The 22,119-nt window shown below is 54.9% G+C and overlaps 1 protein-coding gene across 2 annotated transcripts; it reads left to right on the plus strand.

Moving 5' to 3' along the window:
- The first annotated feature begins 11,427 nt into the window (after positions 1-11,427).
- Positions 11,428-20,865, plus strand: LRFN5 (leucine rich repeat and fibronectin type III domain containing 5). Of its 2 annotated transcripts, XM_054199875.1 has the most exons (3): positions 11,428-12,815; positions 13,497-14,209; positions 20,476-20,865. In XM_054199875.1, exons 1-3 carry the CDS (start codon positions 11,428-11,430, stop codon positions 20,583-20,585), a joined length of 2,211 nt encoding a protein of 736 aa, XP_054055850.1. In that variant the 3' UTR covers positions 20,586-20,865. The 2 variants fall into 2 exon arrangements, with proteins under 2 accessions (XP_054055850.1, XP_054055849.1); XM_054199874.1 differs by lacking the exon at positions 20,476-20,865 and having other exon boundaries at positions 13,497-14,439.
- Positions 20,866-22,119: the final 1,254 nt, after the last annotated feature.

Raw genomic sequence — 22,119 nt, forward strand, 5'->3', positions numbered from 1 at the left:
TCCCTTCTCTCTGGCTTCCCGCCATTGAGAAGTGCTCTGTGTTTCAGGTGAGTCTCCTGGCTCTCTGCATCCTTTCGCAGCAGTTAGACAGTGGTTCGGGTATGCTCCCCGTGAACGGGGACACAGGATGCTCCTGCGAGTACGTGACTGTGGCTGGCACCCAGTCACCCCAGCTGCGTCGGGTGCCTCTGCCCGGGCAGGCTCCGTGCTGGGGAGGGCTCCAGGTTGGTGGTGGCCCCGAGGAGCTTCTTCCCCTACATCAGGGCTTGCCACTCGACTCTCCACACGCAGACCTGTCTGCTGCCAGCGGCTCGCTCCTGAAACTACGCTGGCCGGGAGGGTGCAGGGCGGATTTTGCGGGGACGAGCGGGCAGCCTGGCCTGCCCGCGCCGGCTGGGAACGCGCTGCTTTGCCAAACTTGGTGACAGAGAAGTGTCAAAGCAAATCCCGGTTGTGTTTTGATGTTGCAAAAACACTTAGTTTTGAAAATGCCACAATATTGCAATTCAATAAAAATGTTTTGATAAGTTAAAAGCTGGGTTTTTAAACAATTATTCACTTTATTCACTTAGGCTTGCTTGCATTTTTAAGCTGTGCGATTAATGCCGACTTTACTGTCAACATTTAGCATGTTTGTATAATATTTAGTATACTATACCTCAGGAGCTGGAAAATGCAATAGCTTGGTGTTTCTCACTGTAAAACCCATCATTCATTTGATGATGTACTTGAGATGGTTTTTGGTGAGGCCCCCTGCTCTGTGGAGCCGGGGGGCTGTGCCGTCCCTGCTGCGGGAGCCCCTGGCCCCAGCCCAGCGCAGCATGGGGATGGGGTGCAGGGTGGGGGCACGGTGGGTGCTGGGGCCAGGGCCCGGCTCGAGAGGCTCGGCCAGCCCGGCGCTGGGGTGCAGGGAGAGGGCTGCCCTGGGCCCTGTCCCCTCTGCGCTGAGGGGCTCTGAGAGCCGATGGAGCGAGACAATGAGAGGCCGCAAAGGCGGTTGTGCTGCCTTTCCCACACTGCGTACAGCCACATGGATAATTACTGGGGGCTCGAGGAAAGGAAAAGGAAGGAGTCCATAATGCACATTTTATAGACTGGGGGCTTGAGGAAAGGAAAAGGAAGGAGTCCATAATGCACATTTTATAGACGGGGGGGCCCAGGAAGGCGAGCGCTCCATCTGTCTGAGCCCAGTTGCGTTTGCGGAGCCCTCCCAGCTGGGACACCAAGTGGGCAGCCCTGGCTGCTGGCGTTGTGTTGGTGCACACAGCTTCCTATGGCTGCAAAGTCGTGTGTAGTGGTGATGGACAATCCCGGTGGTAAGTCTGGTGCTTGCTGGTAATTACTAATGTACGCTGGTTTAGAGTTGCCATGGGAAGCTGGTGTTTCCCTGGGAGGGAACAGCACTGCTGGACCGAGAGGATGTATTGCTGAGACTTTCTGTTTCAAGGACAAGGAGGAAATACAAAGGAAAAAGCCAAAATAGGCTCTCAGCTGTGGTACCAAACTGTGTGCTGCTGTTAATTCCCCCCCCGCCCCAGGATGGAGCAGCAGCCGTGGCGGGTGCTGGGGAGAGCCTGTGTGGGTGCAGCACTGGGGCTTGAGGGCCAGGCTCCCTACCTGGGGCTCCCGCTGACAGCCCGTGACCACAGTATGTTTCTTACCATTCTCCTCAGCGTGTATTTTATCACAACATTTTAAACAGGGTTTTTCTCAGAAGCCGCTCTGGTTTGTGCTTGTTTAAGTATCCGTCTCCCCAAGCCATATGGGAGCCAGCGAGAGGTGCCCCCCCGAGCCCTGCGTGTCGGGGGGCCATGGGGGATCGCCCGGCTGGTTTTTCTCACGGCACAGCTATTAATAAATTACAGAGCTTCAGTCGTGTTCCTGCGCTGCCGTGTTGAGTCATCCCATGTATCACTCTCAGCTCCTCGTCTGCGGTACAAATGGCTAATGAGCTGCCTCCGCTGCAGCCCCGCATGTCGGAGCTCTCCTTCCTCTATGACTTGTTCAGCATTTAATTCATCGCATTTCAAATGCATTCATTTTTGCCGGCAATGGTGGTAGCTGAGCAGCGTTACGCATAGCTCTCGCGCGTGGCCATGGGCTCAGGGCTGTGCCAGCAGTAAGTGTGCAGGAGGCATGCTGGAAGTGTGCTGGAAGCGTGCTGCCACCTTGTCTGCCCAGCGCAGGGGACTCACGGTGACGGCCCCGCCAGGCTGCTCTGGGTGCGCAGAGCAGGCAGCCAGTGGCCAGGGTGCCAGGGCCCGTGTGTTCAGAGCAGCTCGCTGAGACACGTGTGTCCTGTCAGTGGGGGGAGTGGCAGGGAGCAGAACAAAAAGGAAAAACAAACCAAATCCCTGGAAGTCCCTGTGACCCTGCTGCGTTAGCTGCGCTCAGCCCGGTGTTACCAGGGTGCAGGCCAGCGTGGCACGCACCCCGGGTGAGCCTGCTGCGAGCCGGTGCTGAGGCTGGGGGCTCGCTGGTCAGGGTGACGAGCGTTGGCACCCTCTTGAGCGTGGGGCTGGCGTCAGGCTGGGGATCCTGAGCCTGCCCACGCCTCCTGGGAGGGCTCCGGCGCTCCTGTGGAGATGCAGGGCACAGAGAGCTGTGTCAGCAGAAGGGAGGGAACCAAATGCCTGGAAAATGTCCTTGTTCCCTGGCTGGAAACTCTTCAGCTGTGACTTGGGAGCCACGCTCCGTTTGTGCTGGTGCGGGGAACCCAGTATTATTTTTGTCTTTTTAAGGACTTGGTATTTTTGAGTGTTGTCTGCTCCAGACAATATGAACCACATGCAAAATAAAGTGCTTTAAAAGTAAATAAAGGATAATGACCCTATTTTTCTCCTCAGTTTCTGAGCTTTAGGGGCATGTTTATAAGCTGTACTCTGCGAGGGTAAGAGCTGAAGCCTTTTGTTGTGTAGAAGACAGGTGAGTAACGGCACAAATCCAGCAGCAGGGCTTTTGAGGAAGAAACATACTTTGTGCCAGGAGATGTAGCACCCCTGTGTGAGCTGGCAGTGCCGCCCCAGGGCCCGTGTTCTGAGCCTGGTCTTGCCTTGTGCCTGCCTTAGCAATGCCCCTGGTGCTGGGCATACCTGGGGTCAGAGGGCCACAGCCCTGCCTGAGCAGGGGTGGGATGGGATGGACGAGGGGGTCTCTGGGGGTCCTGCCAACCCCAGTGGTTCTGTCTTCTGCGGAGGGGTCTGCCTTTTAGCTGACTGAGTTTCTTTTACATCATTTACCGTTATTTTCTGAATAAGCTGGACAGCTGTGATGAGGCAAGGGAGGTTTTTTGCCCAGATGCGGGACTGTGATACAACATATGTGAGGGTCCTTTGAGGTCAGTGACCAAACAGGGGATGGGAATCAAGGAGGGATGAGCAATTTCAAAATCATCAGTGTCCCTGCAGGCTGAGACGATCGCATCCCAGGTAGCGAGGCATGCCCAGGGAGGCTAAAGCATGCGGGAGGTGTGGGTCTGTCCTGGAGAGGGTCGCGTTGTTTGCTCTGGGCTGCTGCGAGGTACAGGATGAGATGTCCCAGTGATCTGATTTTGTGCAGCAAATCCCACGTTCCCCGTTGGTGATACCAGTGCTCGCCAGGTGACTTTGCAGCAACTGACCTCTGATACTGCAAACCAGCAGTGTCCCTGTCCCCCCCAGCCCCTGGTGCTCCTCCACGGCCAGGTGAGCCGGTGCGCTCGGGCACAGGGTGCCCGTCCCAGCTGTGGGGCTTCGGGGAGGCGACTCTGTCCCTGCTGTGGGAGTGGATGGGGGTGCAGGCAGGGTGCTGGAGCTCTCCCCCTGCTGCTGAGCAGCCGGCCAGGCTGCCCCGGCCCCACGGGACGGACAGGCTGTGCTCCTCCGGGAGCTGTGCCTGGGGTCCTGCAGGCTGTGCCCCCCGTACCGAGACCAGTGTCAGGAGCTAACACCCTGGATGGAAGCTGAAAATATCCGCTTACCTGTCTCTCTGCGCTGAAGGGCTGCCTGGGAGCTGGGATGGTCCCGGGGAGACGTGGAGCTCGGGGAGCTGCAGGCACACTGGGTTGCAGACCCACCTCACGGCAGCAGGAGTTCCCAGTGAAGGTGGTGCCCTCAATGCATCATCGCTCTGCCCTATGCTGATGAGACTTTGGAACAAAGCATTACAGCAAAACGCTCTTAATTTTATGCATTATAATAAAATCAGCAGACAGAATAAGTGCAAGTAACAACTTGCAAATTCTGTTGAAGATTACAAACAATTGAAGGCAATAGAGCTGCTCCTGAAACAGATGAACTGTGGGGAGTAAAAAGCCAAACTGCTGCAACACCTCGGTTCTCTTCTGGCACGTGACAGCCCCTTAGTGCGTGGCTGTCTGCAGGGCAGGCAGACAGCTGAGCGATGTGTAAAATTTACTGTCATAATGAGTGTAGTATCCTTTTGATTCAGTGCGAGACACAGCTCCCCTTCTACCGCAGCGAACCCCCGGGGCTGCGTCGGGCTGTCGGGTGTTTGTCCGGGTGGGTGAGACCCTGTGCTCCCAAAACAGCCAGTGCTTCCCCCCCCGTGCCCGTGTCCCCCCCCTGCTCTCACGGGCGCTAATGGCTCTCTGCCCCTTCAGCAGAGACTTCTAACCCCTCCCTCAAAGGTCTAAACCAGATCAGCCACTTCAGCCGGGACAAACGCTACTGGCTGTTAAAAGCCACAAGAGAATAAACAGGGAGACTCAGGTCATGAGGACGAGTAAGTAATGGTGGTCCTGTGTGCGCTTTTATAAATGAAAACATCTGAAACAGTTGACCAGCTCCATGTGAAAGTTTTGTTGCATGGGTGCTTGAAATCCGCTAGCAACTTTCTGAACTACATGTAGTTGGAAACTCCAAAAATAAACTGTGGCACAACATATTGTGCCATACGGCAGAGCGGGGCGTTAGGAATCAGGATACCCTCAGCTGCCCCCTCTCACCCAGTGCCAGAACAGCAGTGGGATGTGTCGAGGGGTGCAGTGAGGGGGTGGTCACAGCACAGCGGGGGAAAAATCGGGTGCCTCACAACATCAGGCCCTGCTGAAGATAAGGTGTAAGGGGCTCCTGTGGCTCAGCATGGGGCTCTGCTGGCCACGCTGGGGCCATACTGGCTGCATGGGGCTGGCGATAGTGACAGTTGCATTGGTACCTGTGGTTTCCATTAGTCCCACATGAGCTGTGGGGTCGGTCCCCGGTCGCAGGTGGCAGCCCTGGCTTTAGGGGACGCGTCCGTCGTGCCCAGTGTTACCTGGCTCCTGCCTGAATGTGCTCACATCCCTCCCCGAACTCCTTGTTCTGGTTTGCTTGTGTTTGCCTGTTTGCTCCATGTCACTTACCTTCCAGTTCCAGCCCTTCCCCTGGGAATACTGTTTTCCTGGAGTACAGCTCGGTCTGTTTATGGTTCCCTCTCTGCTGGACAAACCATCTCGGTGTCCTCAGCATCAGTGTCCCCAGCTGCTCCGCGCCTTGTCCTGCCGCAGCTGCCAGCAGAGCCAGCGCTGCCCCTCTGCAGTCACACATGGGCAACGTGCTCCACACAGGCGGTTTTCTGACAATGTGTCTTTAGGACATTGGTACGTGCTTGAGTGAAGGATTCCCTGGTAGTTCGCATAATTGCTCCTTCCTTCAGGGAAAGGCTTCTTGTGCACATGAGAATACAAAATAAAAGCGCTGTGTTTGTGAATCAAAGCATTAATCACTTGGAGATAGTTGGTGTTTCATGGGTTTGGTTCCGTGTATGCTGTGTGTAGTGGTTTCGTGCTACTCTCTATACTTAGTACCCTGGGTGATGTAGTTATTTTTTACTGTTGTGCGTTAACACTTCATAGAACCACAGAACCATAGAATCACAGAATCCCGGGTTGGAAGGGACCTCAAGGATCATCTGGTCCAAGCTTTCTTGGCAAAAGCACAGACGGCCCAGCATCCTTTCCGGCTGAATCTTAAAGTGTCCAATTTTGGGGAATCCACCACTTCCCTGGGGAGATTATTTCAATGGCTGATCTCAGTGTGAAAATTTTTCCTCTGGTGTCCAATCGGAATTTCCCTGGGAGTAACTTGTACCCGTCACCTCTCATCTTTGCCATGGGACTCCTTGTGAAAAGACAGTCTCCATCTGCTTTGTACCCACCCTTTAAATCCTGGAACGTGGTGATAAGGTCTCCCCTGAGCCTCCTTTTCTCAGGCCTGAACAAGCCCCGTTCCTCGTGCAAACGCCTTTGTCCGGGCAGCTGGGAGCAGGGAGATGGGGAGGGAGCGCTGCCTGCCCCGCGCCGGGGCGGCACTGCATCGCCGGGACTCAGCAGGAGCAGACGTGCCAGCACACACCATCGCTCTTATTATGCAGCAGCCAGTGTTTTTTCTAGCAGGTTAATATTTGCACTCTTCCTTGGAAATTTAGCGGTGCTAATTTAGTAAATGGTTAATTGATTAATAAAGCAATTAAGAAGTTAATATACTGACAGGGTGGGCATTTTGTCCTTCTATAAAGTAATGACTGTTCTGTTGTCACAGGCGTTTGGCTGAGGTGGTCCCGGACTGAGGCCGAGGGTGGCCAGAGCTGGGGAACCGGAGCCGGGCTGTGGCTGCCAGTGTGTGGCGGGTGCTGCCGTGGCCTCCCTGAGCGGTGCTCAGGCAGCAGAACACTGACCGAAGTGGGCTCACGTTTGTGAGACCTGCTGCTGGCTCCGCTGCAAGCGTGGCTGTGGCTCGGTGTGTCCCTCCCGTTCCTGTGCGGTGCTGCGGTGCTCCGTGGGCCGTGGCGGGCCGGGATCCTGCCATGGCTGCGGTGAGATCTGCCCGTCCTCTCCTCGGCAGCCCTGGGCAGGGCACCAGGGCCCAGCACTGAAGGGCAGAAGTGTCCTGTGTCCCGTGCCCCGGTCCTCGCTGGGCAGGCAGCGCAGGGAAGCTCACCTTCACCTCCCCTCACACCTTGACGTCTGTCCCGCCTTGCCCTCCCTGCTGCCGTTACTTGCTGAGTTAAGCATCCTCTGCCTCCAGGAAGCTCTCATTTGCAGTTTTGCTGCCTGCACCGCAGCATTGTGGTCATCTTATTTCTTTCTGGAGAAAACCAGTTGATTTTCTGTCTCAGACAGAACTGTAGAGGGACTTTGCGGCTCAGATGACAGGTCAGTCTAACCCGTGTTTTCCAGCGCCAGCTCTGTGGCTGCTCACAGAAAGCCGCAGTGGGTGGGATGTGCCGGTGCGGTCCTTCCTCAGGCAGCAGGGGAAGGATGCCCAGCACTGTATCCAGCAGCCACGCTGACCCACAGGGCAGCGGTTTCTCCCCAGCGCTTCTGTCCCTCAGCCACAGCCCCGCTGCTGGGTCCCACTGCCGATGTCCCCCAGCTCCGAGGAAGGGACACGGACCCCCACGAGCTCTCGGGCAGGGGGTAGCCCTTGGCTCCCGGCACCTGCCCTGGGAAAACAGCAGAAGCTTCGCTGTCAGGCGTCAGGCAGCACGTGGCACGGTCTAGGGCTTATCCATACCGGTTCTGCCTTCTCTAGAAATCTCTTTAATTAAAATAATTGTTATTGTTCACTTTAATCTTGCCAGTTTAGACCTCATTACAAGGAGAAGAATTGCTTCCCAGAATGCATTGCTTTGCATGCGTATCCTTTGCGGCTGAAGGCTGGAGGAAAACGAGCGCAGCTTCGTGGAACAGCTCATTAGCCAGCCTGCCTCCGCCGCTGGGCTGGGCTTCCTTATCTACAGGGGATGTAACCTGGAGCACACCTGACCACTGCTGCGGCAGCGCCAGGTGCACCGAAGGCGGCCCTGGAGCCAGCACAACCTGATGTCCTGGAGCTTTTCAAATCCCCAGAGGTTAGAGGGGGTGCAGCTGTATTTATCACAGTGTTTGAAGCCCTTTAGCAAAGACGGGGCTACAGTATTTCCGCTGTAGCGTACCTCCCCGTGCTGATTAACCTGCTCTGTCCTACAGCAAGTATGACCAGCATCAGAGAACCAAACCAGCATGTCCTCCCCACAAGGCAAATATGCCAGCTGGGTATCAGAAGGAGCTGCCTTGCAGCTGAGGGCTCCTCGCTGCCTGTATTGGGAGGTGTTGCTCCTCACCGGCGTGAGAGGGTGTTCTGGCTCATGGGGAACTCCGTGCACTGTGCTGGGGCAAGAGATCATGTTCCTGGCCCGTGGTCCTGGCCCATGCAACGGCTCCAGGGCCAGCAGAGCCCCAGGGATGCCTTGGTGAGGTTCTATGATATGAGTGTTTCTGTTTTCTTAGGTGCTTTGTTTCCGATTCAGCAAAACACTCAGGCGTGTTTACAAATCGTTGACCTTTGTGAAATTGAAGCTCCTTGTTCTCTGCTTAAGTAGTTTTAGCAGCTCCCGTGCCATATATCACAGCATCTTCATTTATATGCACCCATTTTAGCATGGCTGCGGGATGCCTTTGGTGACTGGTGCCAGCTATTTCCCCATCTTTCATCCCCAGCAGGTGAATATCATCAAATTTTAGGCTTTTTTTTTTCTCACCACAAAATTGCATTTGCCAAGACCTTGAAAATCACGTCTTCTGCTGAGGCCTGGAGGGGCAGGAAAGGCACTCAATCGCTTCTGTCATGACCTTAGTGATAACAGATTATGTCTGAGCTAGGCACTGTATTAGCAGCTGGCTCTGAGCAGCTACCGGTGTGTGCTGCGTTGGGTTTCCCTGGCAAGCTGGCTTTGTGCAGCACCTACCATCTGAACGCAATCGGATGCAGTGGAAATCGTTTGTTAATTAATTACTGTCTCCTGGATCCTGCTGCTTCCGTGGGTTATGCAATTCACTATGTGCAAATGACCCTTTGTAGCATGGGACACATGGGCAGATGCTGCACTAAGTATGATAAAACCTTTTGCTCCCAAAGAAGATGGGGGAAAACCCTCCCCAGCAAGCCATGCATCGGGAAAGAGAAGCAATCTCAGCCTGGCGTACACGACATTTCGTTCCCGTGTCCCTTGGATCAATCCCAGGCAGAAATTTCAAATTCATTAGCTCTTTACATGACCTCGGTTTGTTGCTAGATCTGGTGGGCAGTCATTTATTTTCATACTCACTGCCAATGGGTCTGGTTGAGGCGTGCTCGGGCGCTGCTGTTCTCCCTGCAGGCGGGAGGCATTGGTGCTGCGGTGCCTGGTCACTCCGGCCGTGCCCCTGCGCCAGACCTCACCGGCAAAACCTCAAAAACTCTGCTAAAATCTGAAAAACCCCATGTCCGCTGGTGGGTAACCTTGTCATAACCTTGTCGCTCCAGCTGTGGTTTAAGTCTACGTCTCCTTATGCCACCGTTTCATCTTCTAACAGTATTTCCAAACTTGTGAATGCGCCATGCTGATTTGGTTTTAATCTTGTATAGCTCTTCAAATGAACTTGGCTGAATCCAAGCACATTACTTTAATCACAACTACAAATCTAAATTAGCAGTATTAAGTTAGAAAATCTAAATGAGCGTGATGTCCCCAGCCAAGGCTGCCTGGGGACCCGGCAGTCGTGCTGCAGATGCCCTGAGTTGCCGAGTCCCTTTGAATCTGGTACCTGCCAGATCTCGGTTAAAAGAAAAAGGTCCCGCCTGGAAAGGGTGTGTGATGGCCCATGGCCATGACTGCGGCCACCGCATCGGGAAGTGGCCAGCCGGGCATCACCGGTGGGGTTTGGGAGCTGTAGCAGGCGGTTTGCTCTGCCGTCCTTCCTCCTCCGCTGCTCGGCATCACCATTCTCCTCCATGTCCGTCTCACCTGCAGGACCCCCAACCGGCAGTGCTGGCATGGGCCGGACGAAACTGAATCCGCAAAAGGTGTTTGGATGCTGCCCGGGAAGATTGGTTTCTGCTGCAGTTAGTGGTAGCAGTGACAGTAACGGATCCGGTAACAGTTCCCAGCGCTACAGCAGTGAGGGGCCATGCCCGCAGCAGCATACTCAGTTGAAGACTTCTTTTTTTTTTATTTTCCAATGGGGACTAAAGAGTTGGAATCAGTAGTCATGATTCGTACAGCCCCCAGGATCAGGAAAAAAATAAATGGGTAGTGCTGAAGAGCAGGGTTTAGAGGTTGATATTTTCACTCGTCCTTTTTGCACCTTGTTGGCTCCTCTTAGTTTGCATGGCACTGTGCATGGACTATGGATGGACTGGACAATAGGAGCAGTAGTTGTTGTTCTGACATTAAAAGTCTGTAAATATCCATGATGATTCAAGACTCCTGCTTATGGCTAGCTGTGAGACTATTTTATTTTGGATGAGCTTCATTAGTACATTTCTGGGATGATAGTATGTCTGAGTAATCCGTTCTGTACGCGTATGACTTTATCAGTCCTGAAGGGAGACGAGTGCTTCATTTCCGACGTGGCGTCCCGCAGAGCTCCGTTGCTCACGATGGCACGAGTTCCCTCTGGGACACGTAGGTGCTTCTCCACAGGACTGTGCCCCCGCTCCCGGAGGAGCGTCCTCCCACCCGCCCGCACTGGGAGGGACGTTGGGGGCTGCGCAGGGACCTGCACCGCGGCCCTCGCCGAGCTTTTGGCGTAGGCACTGATGGATGATTTTATTTAGCGGGTGTGGGCACTGTTGTTATCTTCCTTGTTTCCATACTCCGCGAGGATCCTGGATCTGGCGCTGTAAGAGATAAGGCTAATTGAACTGTCAGGCTTTCTGGGAGAGGAGTGCAGCACTGCTGGCTCTGGCAGCCGGGAAAACAGTGATGATCTAAAATTAGCCCACGTTCCACTTTTATTTAGATCCATGTTGTTGTGGGGGCTTTTCTTGTGGTTGTTTTTTTTTTGTGTTTTATTTGCATTTTTGGGGTTTGAATGACATAAAATTAGCTCCGTCTGAGTTTATTCTGAAAATAGCATTAAGAGCTTAAGTGTTGGCTATAAACCCATTGAACTGCCATGATTTAGAGGCCACTGTGAGTTTTAGCTTAGCGAGTAAAGCACACATGAACCATCCCTCATTTTCAATACCCAAACGGCATTATGGCAAAGTAACTCCAGAGCGTGAGGTCAGGAGCACCCGTTGGAAAGCCGAGTGCCTGGAGTGGAGGTGCGTTGTGTGGTGAGCTCTAGCAGGAGGGGCCCGAAAGGCACCGCTGACGCCACGTGTGGTGCCACCAGCTGCTTCCAGATCATGTTGTCGGTTGTGTGTAAGTGTCTGGGTGTCTGTATATATCCGTGTGTGTACGCAAATGTGTGTATCTCTCAATGGTTCTTCTGGAAGGTAGTATAGAAGCTCTTATGTCAGGACACGGAGAAGGATAAAGACATCAGGTAACAAGATGGGGATGACACACTGTGACACGAACCTCGGTTTGATGATTTAACCACAGATGGTTCGTCTTTGCTTTTTTATTTTGTCATTTTCTTCTCTTGCAGAGACTAACAGATGTTTGCTCTTCCTTACAGGCTCTTGAACCTGATCTACAATGGAAAAACTGCTTTTGTTTCTGCTGTTCATTGGCATAGCGGTGAGAGCTCAGATCTGCCCAAAGCGCTGTGTCTGTCAGATTTTGTCTCCGAACCTTGCCACCCTTTGTGCCAAGAAAGGGCTCTTATTTGTTCCTCCCAACATTGACAGGAGGACCGTGGAGTTACGGCTGGCAGACAACTTTGTTACAAACATTAAAAGGAAAGACTTTGCCAATATGACCAGCCTGGTGGACCTGACGCTCTCCAGGAATACAATCAGTTTTATTACACCTCACGCATTTGCAGACTTGCGCAATTTGCGGGCTTTGCATTTGAACAGCAACCGATTGACTAAGATCACCAATGACATGTTCAGTGGACTCTCCAATCTTCACCACTTGATACTTAACAACAACCAGCTGACTTTAATTTCTTCCACAGCTTTCGATGATGTTTTAGCTCTTGAGGAATTGGATTTGTCTTACAACAATCTGGAAACCATCCCCTGGGATGCGGTGGAGAAGATGGTTAGTTTGCACACCCTCAGTCTAGACCACAACATGATTGACCATATTCCTAAGGGGACCTTCTCCCATCTCCACAAGATGACCAGGTTGGACGTCACGTCTAACAAACTGCAGAAGCTACCGCCTGATCCTCTCTTCCAGCGAGCTCAGGTACTGGCAACCTCAGGAATTATCAGCCCCTCGACTTTTGCGTTGAGCTTTGGTGGGAACCCTTTGCATTGCAACTGCGAGCTTTTGTGGCTGAGGCGTCTTTCGAGGGAAGACGACCTGGAGACCTGTGCTTCTCCCACGCTCTTGTCTGGCCGGTACTTCTGGTCGATCCCTGAGGAGGAGTTCCTGTGCGAGCCCCCTCTCATCACCCGGCACACCCACGAGCTGCGGGTGCTGGAGGGCCAGCGGGCAGCGCTGCGGTGCAAGGCCCGGGGGGACCCCGAACCAGCAATTCATTGGATCTCACCTGAGGGCAAACTGATTTCAAACGCAACGAGGTCTGTGGTGTACGACAATGGGACGCTCGACATCCTTATAACGACGGTGAAGGATACGGGCTCCTTCACCTGCATTGCTTCCAATCCGGCTGGGGAGGCCACGCAGACGGTGGACCTGCACATAATCAAACTCCCCCACTTGCTGAACAGCACGAACCACATCCACGAGCCCGACCCCGGCTCCTCAGATATCTCCACTTCCACCAAGTCAGGCTCCAACACGAGCAGCAGCAACGGGGACACTAAAGTCAGCCAAGACAAGAAGGTGGTTGTTGCGGAAGCAACATCCTCTACAGCCCTGCTGAAGTTCAATTTTCAGAGGAATATACCCGGGATACGTATGTTTCAAATCCAGTACAACGGTACTTACGATGACTCCCTTGTTTACAGGTAAGGCAGCCCCAGCCGCCGCAGCGGGGCCCTGCCAGGCTGCCTGGCACTGGCGTGCGGCCCCGGCTCCCGGCAGACCCCATGCCGGAGCCGCAGGACCCCACACCACGCCGTCCGAGCAGAGCCCTGCCTGGGAAGCAGATGGTGGGAGCTGTGGGAAACACTCAGGCAATTTTCTACTCGCAAATAGGGAAATTACCTTGAATGGTGTTATTTTTAGATAATCCAAGCGGACCTCTAATCCTCTGAACTAATCTGATTGGCAGAAGGGTTGTAAAGGTGGATGGGTTAAATGGATCTTAACGCTCTCAGCTTTATGAAAACGCAGGGTGAAAGGTAAACGCGTTCCTCGTGGCGCTTTCCGGCGGTGCCCATGCTGGTGTGCGAGCGGAGCGCAGAGAGGCTCTGTGCCGCCAGCTCTAACAGTCACACCATTCAAAACCCTCTTCGCTTGGTGATTTCTGTTATGTTTTTGACGTAGTCACTGTCATGGGGGCCTCTGCCATGCCAAGCCATGCCGGGGGGCTTGGCGGGGACTGCTGCGGCACCACACACAGGGCAGCAGCGGGAGCGGAGGAGACGAGCTTTGGTGGTGGTCACCGTGGCCAGGGGCTGCAGCACGTGGCGGGCGGTGCCTGCGGGTCTGCTGGGTTCATTCACACTGATTTCCTTCTCCCCCAGAATGATACCTCCCACAAGCAAGACCTTCCTGGTCAACAACCTGGCCGCTGGGACTGTGTATGACCTGTGCGTCCTGGCCATCTACGACGACGGGATCACCTCGCTCACCGCCACCAGGGTGGTGGGCTGCACGCAGTTCACCACCGAGCAGGATTATGTGCGCTGCCACTTCATGCAGTCCCAGTTCCTGGGTGGGACCATGATTATCATCATTGGTGGGATTATTGTGGCCTCCGTGCTCGTGTTCATCATCATCCTCATGATCCGCTACAAGGTGTGTAACAACAACGGGCAGCAGAAGGCCACCAAGGTCAGCAACGTGTACTCACAGACGAACGGGGCTCAGATCCAGGGCTGCAGCGGGGTGCTGTCGCAGTCGATGTCCAAGCAGGCTGTGGGGCACGAGGAGGGCATCCAGTGCTGCAAGGCTGCCAGTGACGGCGTGACGCAGTCGCCGGAGACCGTCTCCAGCCAGGACTCGGCCACCACTACCTCCGCTTTGCCTCCTGCCTGGACTTCCAGCACTTCTGTCTCCCAGAAGCAGAAGCGAAAGCCGGGGCCAAAGCCAAGCAGCGAGCCGCAGAGCGAAGCTGTCGGCAGCATCGAGTCCCAGAACACTAACAGAAATAACTCCACTGCCCTGCAGTTAGCTAGCCGTCCCCCCGACTCTCTCAAAGGGGCCCCCACGTACAAAAGAGCACAATCAAAGCCAAGTAAGTTCCTCACTTTGCCAGCTGACGCATCCCGAGCCAAGCGCAGGCTGTCCCTGGGCGGCGAGCTGATGGAGCCCCGCGGCCCCGGCAGCGCCCGCGGCGCAGCTGGACTGCGGTCCAAACGGAGCCTGTCCATGAACGGGATGCTAGTCCAGTCAGACAGCTCTGATGTGGATAGTGGAAAAGCAACTTTCTCCAGTTCTGAGTGGATATTGGAAAGCACTGTGTGACCTGCTTTTTTTTTCTTTTTTTTTTTTTTTTAATTTTCATTTTTATTTTAATGACAAACAAAACACCAAACGTTGTGTGAAACTCCCTCTCCTGGGGAATTGGATTTGGAAGTCCACTGTTGTCTTGCTGATTAATGGCTTGTTCATGCGGGGTTCTGTATAAGCCACCTAGTGCACACAGGGTTTTATTTAGTTTTCATTTGATTTTATTTAATATCAAAACCGAAGGCAACATTCAGAGATTAAAAAAAAAAAAAAAAAAGGAAAAAAAAAGATTAAGGGGTGAAAAAAAGCGTGAAACAGCACCAGTGCCTTCCCTACTCTAGGACTGGCTTCCTGGTTCTGCGGTAGCAGAAAACAAAAGAGAGAGTTTTCACAGAAAAAGCCTTTTATAAAGGAAATGAAATTTCCTCTGAGCTAACAAATAACCACTTCTGGATCAATCAGTAAAATGATATTTTTTAAAACGGTCAGACTGTATATTTCTTTTCCGTGACAATGGTGTTGCCTTTGTTTTTAGGCAGATGCTGTACAGAAACAACAACGCTGTGTTGTTATGTTGTGTAAAATAAAATATTCACTCCGTACACCAGCCAGCCTCGCGGTAACTGCCCACCCAGGAGCCGTGCCCGGGGCTGCGGGCGCCGCGGGGCCAGGAGGAGGAGGAGGAGGAGGATGCTGAGGCCAGGGGTTCCTCTCCTCGCGCCGGGGCCCGGCTCGCTGGGCTGGGTGCCGCTGGAGCATCAGGGCTCTGCCGCCGGGTCTCCCCGGAAGGGTGCCCGACCCACGGTGCCCGAGCACCCTCGTCCCCTGGCTCTGGGTCCGGTGGTGGTGGTGGCCACCTGCTCTCTGTGCACCCTCCTCGGCCCCATCTGAGAGCCCGGGGTTGCCACAGCAATGGTTTTTCCAGTAAAACACGCTGCTGCCTGGCACCAGCGCTGAGGGCAGGCGTCTGCCCTGTCTGCCAACCCAGGCAGGGCTGGTTTGCTGCTGGGCTGGCAGAACTGGCCCCCATCCCGGCAGTTGGCGTGGGGACAGCTGTCCCCTTCCTGGCACCTGGTGAAACGTGGGCGCCTGCGGGGAATGTGGGGCATTGCTGCCGTCCTGCAGGACGCCTTCGGGGCAGGGAAATGGGGCTGGGTTGCGCTGCCGGCAGAGCGTGGGGCCTCGGGGTGCAGGCAGAGGGCTGGGCAGGGGCGGCAGGTCGACCCCTGGCCTGTGGGGCAGGGCTGCAGCAGACCCGTACGTGGCCATTGAGCAGCTCATAGTGATGGTGGGGATGATGACGGTCATCTCCTTTCACGTGGCCATTGAGCGGTTCATAGTGATGGTGGGGATGATGACGGTCATCTCCTTTCACGTGGCCATTGAGCGGCTCATAGTGATGGTGGGGATGATGACGGTCATCTCCTTTCCTAGACGTTTTGGGGCATATTTCCTGTAAGCTCTACAGCTTGTTCCAGTTCTTGTTAATCCCGGTGCACAGTGAAGGGACGTGACAATGGTCTCATCTTCAGCCTGCTGTTTGATTGCGGGGCCTGAGGGGTAGAATAATTTCAGGACGCTATGGAAGGGCATGAACATATGGCAATAGGTGATAGCAATTGAGAACCCCATGTTGTGAGGGTGGCAGGCGTGCTGCTGCTGCTCTGCTCGTTCTAAAGAAAAGTCTACGATTAATATTAAATAAACTTGTATGGTCATCATTTTTAAATTAGGGACAGCTTAACTCTGCAACATTACTGCATTCTCAGATGCCAAATAATATAGGTTTGGTGCGGGCTTTGTGGCCATTACAGTGATGGAATAGTTAAATTTTATGTCCTGTGTGCTGTTCCTGAGGGCAGTGTAACCCAGGCAGATGCCTGAGGAGACCCTGGCTGTGACCGGGGCATGGGCCGGCCTGAGAGCCGTGGTGGCAGGGAACGTCTGCCAGTGGGGACCGTTTCCCGGCAGCCCTGGTCCCGGCCTCTGCGGTGACCCCTCTTGCTCCCAGCCATCGTGGGTTGGTCTCTGCAGCTTTGCTGCCTGTCGTGCGAAAACAGAGTCTGCGTGGGGTGGTGTAAGGGACATAAAAAGAAGCAGCTGTTTCTTTTTTACAAAGTCATTCACTTCCCTTGGGAAACGCAGAGACCGAAAAAGAAACGAAGCCTCAAAATTAGAATACCCGCTTCTTGCTGGAGAAGTTAAAAGAATTAATAATAAAAAATTCTCTCCTTAGATTACTGTAGAAGGCAAGGTTCTTCTGGAGGGGCTGTACGCCCAGAAGCTGGCTGTTCGGGTGGTGCGCCGTCAGAGGCAGGAGGTGTTAGCCCAGGTTCTGGTGGTCTGGCCACGTCACGCATGGGAGAAGCGAGGAGCTGTGCCCGCAGCCAGCACCTGCCCTGTGCGCTGGGCTGTGGGGAGAGCGTTAGGGGCTTGCTGCTGGGCTACGGGCTTCAGTCCTGCATTTTGAAAACGTCAAACGAAAATGCTTTATATGTTGTCTAAAATTGGACATAGATGTGTCTAGAGTTTTGTGAAAGTGCTAAAATATTAATAGCTTCTTGTGGTTTAGGGAGGTTTATTTTTTCTACTTTTAATTTTTTACTGGAAGGAATCATTTTCTAAACACCGAAGCTGAGTGTTCTGTCCACGGTGCATCTGTATAAGCAGCTTAGAAGGACCATATGTCCCTGCGTTTGGTTTAATTCTCTGCTAATAGTGCAGGAATGGTTCAAAGCATGGAAAGCCTTATGAAGGAGGAAATTCTCTGGCCTTTCTGTTCTGCAAAACCAGAGGTTGCCAACAGTTGGAGGCAGAAAAAGTGCGGAGATGTCCCTTGACCAGAATGACATCGGTAGGGCTTTCTTCGGGGTGCAGCCCTCCAATGCTTTCTAATGCTTCAGAAGTGAGAATAGGATTTAATAAACGCCGGCAGAGCGTTCCCGGTCGGGGGTGATGGGTGCTGTCCGGGGGGTGCTGGGGATGCGGGGTGGCCGTGGCTGGGTCCCAGGCGATGCTGACCTGCCCCACGGGGCATCGCCCACCTGCGGGGCTGCTCCATGTGCGCTTCCTGGGAACAGATTCACCCAGGCTTTAGCCTGAGGTGGTGTCTCCTTTCAAAAGCCCCGGCGGAGGAGAAACTACTTTAGAAATGTGTTTACTCTTATGAAAATTGCTGGCACATGCTTCCTCTCACACCTTTTCCTGATCCTTCTCCCAGAGCACAGGCGTTGTGGTGAGGAGGGTTGGGAGGAACAGTGCGTGGCTGGAGAAGCGGGGCTTTGCTGGGTGACAGGTTCGTTGTGTCAGTTGTTTTCTGTGCTGCCTTTCCGCTTGTGTTCTGGGCATGTTCCTTACAGTCAATACATGGTACTGCTCCGCTCTGGCTGCCAATGTGGCTTTATTTCTGCCAGCGTGTTCCCATGTGTTTGACAGCCCTCCCCATGCACCCGGGCAGCCCTGCTGTAATGAAGAATGAACTGGCAAGTGACAGCCATGTGTCCCGTGCCCGGGAGAGGGGACACGGCTCCTGAGCACACACCGCTCTGGCTGGGACGGGCCTGGAGCCTGCAGTGCCCGGGGTGGCTGCTATCACGGCACACTGCTGGCGCCAGGGGTCCCACCGGGGTGCCACCATGAGATTGTGCCGTCCCTGCTGGCTGCAAAGCTCCTGGAGGCTCGAGGCTTGCTGCCAGCAGCACAGGGACGCTCCTGCCTCCCAAGGACCATGAAAGCCCTGCTGGCCACCGCTTCGGGACTGCACCAGCATCTCCCAGTACCTCCTTGGGCACCTGAGCACGGTCACTGCGCCAGGTGGACACCTGGCATTGAGCATCCTGGGCCAGCGGAGCCACACTGAGACATGAAGGCCAACGGTGCTGCCGCAGCCAGCGCTGGCTACACGTGTGCCCCTGAGAAGGCGCCGTGCTGCCTGTCCTGTGAAACCGCACCTGGAGCCACGGCAGGCACCGGCACAGAGAGGGACCGCCCTCCTTCCCGCGGGAACTGATGCAGCCAGAAGAAGGAATGGTCACAGCTGCTATCTCTTACTGTCGCTTCTCTTTCTATGACTGGAGAGGAACGGGAGTCTCAGCAGCACCGCTCGCAGAGCAGCAACGTCCGTCAGTGTTGCAGTGGCTCAAGAGTGTTCACTGTCCTGGCCAGGTGCCGCCTGCAACCAGGGGTGTGCTCTCGCTCTCCTAAAGCAGCAGTAACAGCCACGAAATCACTCAGCGCCTTTTCCCTAGGAACGTAGTAATTTTAATGTTGGTCAAAGTTCTGGTTTAAAATAAGCAAATGTCAGTCACTGGGGTCCTGCGTACAGAAAACACGTATCCCGTATTTCCCCTTTGCAGATGTGTTTCTGGGTGCCCTGCTGCGTGTCGGGGTGTCCAGACCCACTGCCAGAGCCTGGCTGCCGGATGGGGCTGTGCCGGGTAAGTAACGGCCCCAGCACCTGCCTGCCCGGGGCTTCCAGTCCCTCTGCGGGTCCTGCTGCGGCACTGCAGCCCCCGCCGCCGCTGCTGCCCTCGGAGCTGCATTGTCCCTCGGGGCACGCGTCGAGGGCTTCTGCCGACATGGGCAGCAGTCTCGTCTTTCCTTCCGTGCAGGCGGGTGCATCGCAGTAGGCATTGAATGTCAGATTAAATCAGCTCTGTACGTAAGAATACACACGCCCTATGCTGACTGTCACTGTTTGAATGTGGCTGGGGTCTGGCTTTCACAACTCTACGAACGTCCACGAAACCAAAATGCGCAGGTTAGTGGGGGCTAAAGCACCTACACCCTGGCAGCAGTAATATAAGCCCAACAAAAGGCAAGTCGTACTGGTCTTGCTGACGTAGACTTTTAATGTAATTGATTTATTCACAAGAGCCGGGCGTGAAGGCTGCGGCTGTAGGAAGAAGGAAGCATAGCTTGGAAAGAAGGAAACTAAAAGGCAAAAAAAGCAAACGTGGCACGTGTCAGCTGCAGAGAGACCCCACGCTGGAAACTTTGAAAATGAGCAGAGCAAGCTCCTGGATTTGTTTTGCTAGAGCAAGCTGTGTCACCTCAGGTTGTTCCAAGCACTGCACTTCAGAAAGCATTCCTGTCATAAATCCGGGAGTTGAGAGCAAGTCGGTGTGCGGAGCCTGGTGCCGAGCTGGTTTCCCCCAGACTGCAGTTCTCCGTGGGAGTGCCAGGTCGCTGCTCCGGAGGCGTCCGCCGTGTTTTGTGTGCAAGCCGTGCAGTCTCTGCAGGGGAAATCTCCCCTGGGAGAGGGAAAGGAGGACAACCAGTGTCCCAGGAGGGTGGCGGAGGGCAGCACCAGCCCGCGGGATGCAGGGACCCTGCCAGACCCCAGCCCTGGCTTCACACATGAGGCTGTAGGCAGCTGGAGCTGTAACCCCCAGCAAACGAAGGATCAATTTAAATCATGGCATCTAGTTTGTAATTACATACCACAACTGCAGCATTGCATTCCCCAAGGTAAGTGAAGCCGTGCCGGGGTGGCCATGCCGGTGGGACTGCAGGCTCTTCTGCGGAAAACCAGCTGTCGCTATGCTGTGGACTGGTGGAAACGATGTGGGAGCTCGGGGCAGGACAGTTACACATCTGCACGGTCTCTACAGTGGCTTTTTCTCTTGCATGTAGACCTCTCGAAGGCAGGTGCTGGATTGGTGCCCATCCCCTGCTCCGTTCAGGTGCTTTTGGTTCTGTGCAACCCTCTGACCCTGTGCAGAGTGGGAATCCCTGCCGCGGGGAAAAGCCTGGTCTCATGAGCACAGACGCAAACCTAGAAACTGGGAAATTCTCTGATTCTGGAGCAATGAGATTTACTGGTTCCATTGTGGGTTTGGGGGAGGCATTTTGTTATTTGGCTTTCCCTTTAGCAGCAGTAGCAGGAGCACCGCTGTGCAGCTCCCGGGGCTGTGAGTGCGGTGCGGTGCCTGGGCTGGCCCTGCCGGACACCCCTGGTGCCACCGGCCCCGCAGCACCTCGGCTTCGGCTGCGGGGAAGGGCCGGGTCCCACTCCTTGTCCCTCACCGTCTGTTTTGTCTCTTTGCACAGAAGCTGGGGCCGATCCACAGGACGCCTGCCCTCCTCCGCTCCCCGAAAACGTTGCCACCGACGTTCTTACTCGGCAGAAAACAATACGGTTCCAACTCACCGAAGATTAATGTGTCGCACCGTGCTCAGCCCACCGAAACCTTTACTTGAAGCTGCAGCTGAAACCGAGAGGCCGTCGAAGTTGGCTGCGTCGGATAAACTTTCTTCCCCTGATCACAGATTGCCCATCTCCCATCTGCCACATTACGTCTAAATACCTTTTTTTCTGGTGTCCAAGGTTTTTATAGAACTAAAAATTATGATGAAAAATCTGGTGGCAGCAGCTGCAATCCCAAGTCATGTTAAATGTCGCCAGTGGTGAGTTCACAAACTGTAAACATGGTAGCTTATTTCACCTGAACAAATAAATGTTTTACTAGACGGCGTGGGCTGTTGGTTGATCCGGAGGGTTTTCCCGGCAGCAGATGTGCCTGTCTGGGTGCGGTGCTGGGAAGGGCCCCGTGCCGGCTGTGGTGCGTGCACCCGGCGGCGTAACGAGGGGTCGGGCTCAGCACAGCGCAGGGGATGGCAGGGGTGGCTGTGTCTGCAGCGCGGGGCTCTGCGGAGCCAGCACAGAGAGATGTGACCGTCCCCAGCCCAGCTGCGGCCACCACTGCCCCTGCCCAGGACCCCGGGCTGGGTCCAGCGCCGATGCCGAGTGCTGGGCGAGGGCACAGGCTGTAAATGGAGAGGGAGCCCCTGTCCCTGTCCCTTCCTGCTGTGGGGAAAGCCCTGGGGCCTCCAGAGACCCCCTCTCCTGCGGGTTACGGCAGCGCGGGCTCCTGCAGCACCGTGTGCCGGGAGTGCCATGGAACAGGCACAGCACCGCGTGCCGCTGGCTCCTGTGCCATGTCAGCCCTCGCGTGGGGCGGGGGGACAGCTGGGGACCCGCCTGGGGCTGCACCAGCCCCTCCGGCCACGCTCCAGCCCAGCGTGACAGCGGCTCTTCCCGTCACGCCTTGCTTACCAAACAAGACCAAGGGTTTTTTCTGTTTTTATCTTTTCTTCCCCGTCACGAATCCCATATGGCTTACAGATATTAGTTACAGCTTCTATGAAAACTGCAGTGAATCAACCAACTTTAATATAACTTCTGAAGAACAGATCACAGCTAGTGTAAGTACTTGCTGTCGGCACGACTGGCTTCACGTGGGCTGTGCGAAGGGCAGGCGATGGAGCTGCCCAGACGCAGCTCCCCGGGGCCGGCAGCTCCCCCCGGGGGGGCTGGTCCCACCGGTGGCTTCTGCCGCGCCGTGCAGATGGTGGCCCTCGGGCTGGGCAGATGGCTGAGCAGGCTGCCCGTGCTTTGCCCACACCAGCGGGGACACCAACATCTCCCCAGGTGAAGGCAACCCCTGGGAGGAGAGTCTGCGCTGAGCCGGGAGCTTCACCCTTCGGGTTCCCTCTTGCTGCTCCCCCTCTGATGGCCGGCAGCCGGGCTGCAGAGCCGAGAGCAGCACCAGGGTCCACCCCAAGGCATCGATGATGGGGACCCCAACCTCAGGGACAGAAAACTCAGTGCTCGTCCAGCCGCACAGAACCCAGGGGTAAATGGTCCGTGTTTCATCCAGAGCACGAGAATGCCATGCCAAACGGAGACTTCAA

This window comes from Rissa tridactyla, chromosome 4, assembly GCF_028500815.1.
Source record: "Rissa tridactyla isolate bRisTri1 chromosome 4, bRisTri1.patW.cur.20221130, whole genome shotgun sequence".
Lineage (NCBI taxonomy): Eukaryota > Metazoa > Chordata > Aves > Charadriiformes > Laridae > Rissa > Rissa tridactyla.

Excerpts from the sequence above, each read along its gene's own strand:
- LRFN5 (XM_054199874.1), top strand. The coding sequence starts at position 11,428 with ATGGAAAAACTGCTTTTGTTTCTGCTGTTCATTGGCATAGCGGTGAGA. Across the intron at positions 12,816-13,496 it reads GATGACTCCCTTGTTTACAG|AATGATACCTCCCACAAGCA; the intron begins GTAAGGCAGCCC and ends CTTCTCCCCCAG.